This window comes from Calidris pugnax, unplaced genomic scaffold, assembly GCF_001431845.1.
Source record: "Calidris pugnax isolate Ruff unplaced genomic scaffold, ASM143184v1 scaffold24, whole genome shotgun sequence".
NCBI classification, from domain to species: domain Eukaryota; kingdom Metazoa; phylum Chordata; class Aves; order Charadriiformes; family Scolopacidae; genus Calidris; species Calidris pugnax.
The window spans coordinates 10,563,954-10,567,338 of NW_015090922.1; the positions used below are offsets into that span (position 1 = coordinate 10,563,954).

The window sequence follows — 3,385 nt, forward strand, 5'->3', positions numbered from 1 at the left end:
CATCAGCAATGCCATTGATAAATGCCATCACTACATTTTTCCACTCCAGCTGTTAAGGTACAACCAGCAAAGGTTTGATCCTTCGCCCTTTCAAAAAAAAAAAAAAAAAAAGAAATAATCAATAAAAAAGCAGGATACAGTACACCACTAACACTATACTCAGAACCTTCTGGAAGCGTTTATTAGCTTTGGCCGCTGACCAGTAACTGCTGCAGGAGTGGACTGGAGCTGTGGTGCAAACTGGTTAATCTGTAGCTAGACCTATTTGTGATGGGGGGGGCCGGCGGTGGTGGTGTTCAGCAAGAAATACTCCCTGCCTGGCAGGCAGGGCTTCAACAGTTTGAAGGGTTAGTTATGTGGGTTGGTTTGTTTTTTTTTTTTTTCCAAAAAAATTTTATTGGGAGAACTACAAAACATTTACAGTACAAAGTTTACAGTCTCACACAATTTGTAGTGAACTGACTCCCGAAAAATATATTACAACTCAAGTTGACTTATCCTTTAGTTACATTCAAAACATACTTCTGTTAAAGTAGTCCAAAAGAGTACATAGTGCTCAATCTGTACCTATGTACAAACAAAACTAAGCTACTGCTCATTCATCCACCGTCCAGGAAAGTTTTGGAAAACTCCCGCCTTTCTACATAAAGAAAAAAAAAATTACAAGTTTTGGAATTCAATTAAACAAGATATGTTCGTGTACTGTATAAACTTTCAGATCCAAAGATAAAATAAAGAGTGGCAAAACTTTGCTCTGTAGTTAAAACCCATCTCTACATTCAAATTTTCTCAAGCATTAAGAAAAATACTTATTTGGTTGAGAGAGATTTAAGGCAAGCATGGACCCTCAAGGCACTGTGAGACATAATACTGGGACCCCCAATTATTGCTACATACTTTTGAGACTATATCACAGTGTGATTGGTGGAGTTAGGCAACAAAAATACTTTTTGGTTACTTTAAACAAGTTTGAATTAAATTTGCCACTTTGAAGTCTGATTGGTAAGTCAGACTGTTTTTGTTTTCTTTTTTTCTCATTTGTTTTTCAACTCGGACGGGCTACAACCATTTACATTCTAAAAAAAACCCATAGAAATTCCTCAAACTACTTCCACAGCATCGAGACCGATTTCTATAAAGAAACCATGCAATCTTTCAGATTTACGTAAACAAGGAAAGAAATTAATGAAATAAATATTACATACAATCTCTTAAATTAAGAATTTTACTCATTTACAATAAAATAACCAAGTGAAGTTACAAAAAGGCATATATTACTGTGAAAAGAACACACTCCACATTTCGCCGATTAATAATGGCAATCATAATTTAAACATAATAAAAGAATATATATCTATTGCTTTTCATCATACCCGATAAATACAGTATGAACAAATTACCAATGTATACTTTTCACAAGATAATAAATAAGTTAAATAGTTTCATATTGAGTTGTGTGCAGTGACTCATTCATGCAATCAACTCAAACAGCTAAAAAAAAAAAATTAAAAAAATCAGCAGTTATTCTCCAACAATTACAAACTAAACTCAGTTGAGTGCTTCCAAATAAAGCAACAACAAAAAAAGAATTGTTCTAAGCCAAACATCCACTAAGTGGTGGCAATGGAACCAATATTAAACTTTGGAATGAAGGTTTTAGCATTTGTTATAATAATAATATATAGATATATAAAAAAAGAAGGTTGTTATCAAGGCATATTCTTGGCAGGATGTTGGATTTTTCTTTTTGTAAAAAAAAGCTTATAGGTTTAGTATGTTCTGTGTTTTTATTTGAACTGGATTGAAAGACAAAACTAGTTTTGTAACCTTTTTCTGTGTGTGCCTGCAGGTTTGGAGGAGCAGGACGGGCAGGACCCACGCTCCCCGGATTGTTTGTTGCTTTCTGGTGGTGTCTTTTCTAATGCTCTTTTTTTTTTGTGTGTGTGTGTGTGTTTGTTTTTGAACACAGATGGAATGGCTGCTGCTGGTGCATATCATAACTTGTCTCCAAAGAACAACAACAACGAGAGAAAAAAAAAAATAAAACACCCCGAAACGAAAATCCCCTTCTTCCAAGGTCTTTCTATAAAAATAGGTTTGTTCAGTTCGTGTCATTTGCCCTTTTGCAAAACGCTTTTTTTGTTTTGTTTTTTGTTTTGTTTTGTTCAGCTCTCGGTGTGTATATATAGATAAGATATATATATAAAAAAAAAAACCAAAAATAGGAAGAAGGATTCACTTTCTTCGCTCGGTAACTTACTTGCGGGGTGCCCCCCCCCTCCGGGCCCCCCCACTAGTCGTCGGAGATGGAGAGGCGGCTGAAGATGGGCAGGCGGCGGCCCGAGTCCAGGCTGGGCGACTCGGAGCCGCTGAGGGAGCCGGAGCTGAGGGAGCCGCTCAGGTAGCTCTCCCGGTCGGAGAGGGAGTCCGGGGGGCTGGGCGGCGCGTCGAAGACGGGCGACTCGGAGAGGCGGCGGAGGGGCTGGAAGCTGAAGGGCGGCGAGGCGGGGGGCGGCGGGCAGCCCCCCCCGGGCGGCGGGGGCGGCGGCGGCTGCTGCTGGCAGCGGTAGTAAGCGGCGGCGGCGGCGGCCGCGGCGGCGGCGGCGGCGAAGTTCTGCGTGTGGAGGGCGAGGGGGGCGATGAGGCTGCCCAGCTCCTGCCCGGAGAAGGCGAAGGCGTTGTTGGCGCAGGGCGGCGAGAGCAGCTCCTCGCAGTAGGAGGAGGCGGGCGGTGGCGGCGTAGCTCGTGGAAGCCGTGGGCGAACTGGCACTTCTCGCCGTACTTGCAGGCGCCGCTCTCCTCGAAGGGGCGGCACAGCTCCGTCTTGTAGCGCGTCGAGTTGATGGGGGCCCCGCCGCCGCCGGAGCCGCCCCCTTTGCCGGCCGCCGCCTGCTGCTGCTGCTGCTGCTGGAGCTGCTGCATGAGGTGCTGGCTGCGCTCGCCGTTCTCGCTGAAGGAGCGGTCCCGGAACTTGTTCTCCTTGTTGAGCAGGGCCGTGGGGCTGCTGCTGCCGCCGCCGCCTCCGCCGGAGCCCGTCTCCTTCAGGCTGCCGAACGAGGAGGAGGAGGAGGAGGAAGAGGAGGTGGAGGAAGAGCTGGAGCCGGTGGGGCTGGGGAACTTGGAGCCGCCGGCCAGCGCCGGCAGGTTGCTGGTCGAGTGCCGCCGCAGGAAGCCCGGCGCGAAGCTGGAGGAGCTCGGGGGGGTCACCGGGGTCCCCACGGCCTTCTTGTCCAGCATGAGGTTGGTCAGGGACTTCTCCGTCTGCCGGGGCGGATGGGGGAAGGGAGGGAGGGAGGGGGCGGGGGAGACAGGGAGCGGGAGAGAAGAGAGGGTGTTGCAGGGTGACCGCCAGCCCACCGACACGGCTCCCGCCGCACCGCGGGGG

The 3,385-nt window shown here is 47.2% G+C and overlaps 1 protein-coding gene across 1 annotated transcript; it reads right to left on the bottom strand.

Annotated features, from left to right (window-relative positions):
* Positions 1 to 369: 369 nt before the first annotated feature.
* ZFP36L2 (ZFP36 ring finger protein-like 2) lies at positions 370 to 3,261 on the bottom strand. Its single transcript, XM_014951149.1, is given in 2 exon segments — positions 370 to 2,746; positions 2,749 to 3,261. Coding segments are annotated over 2 exon segments (942 nt in total). The 5' UTR covers positions 3,238 to 3,261; the 3' UTR covers positions 370 to 2,293.
* Between the last annotated feature and the right edge of the window lie 124 nt (positions 3,262 to 3,385).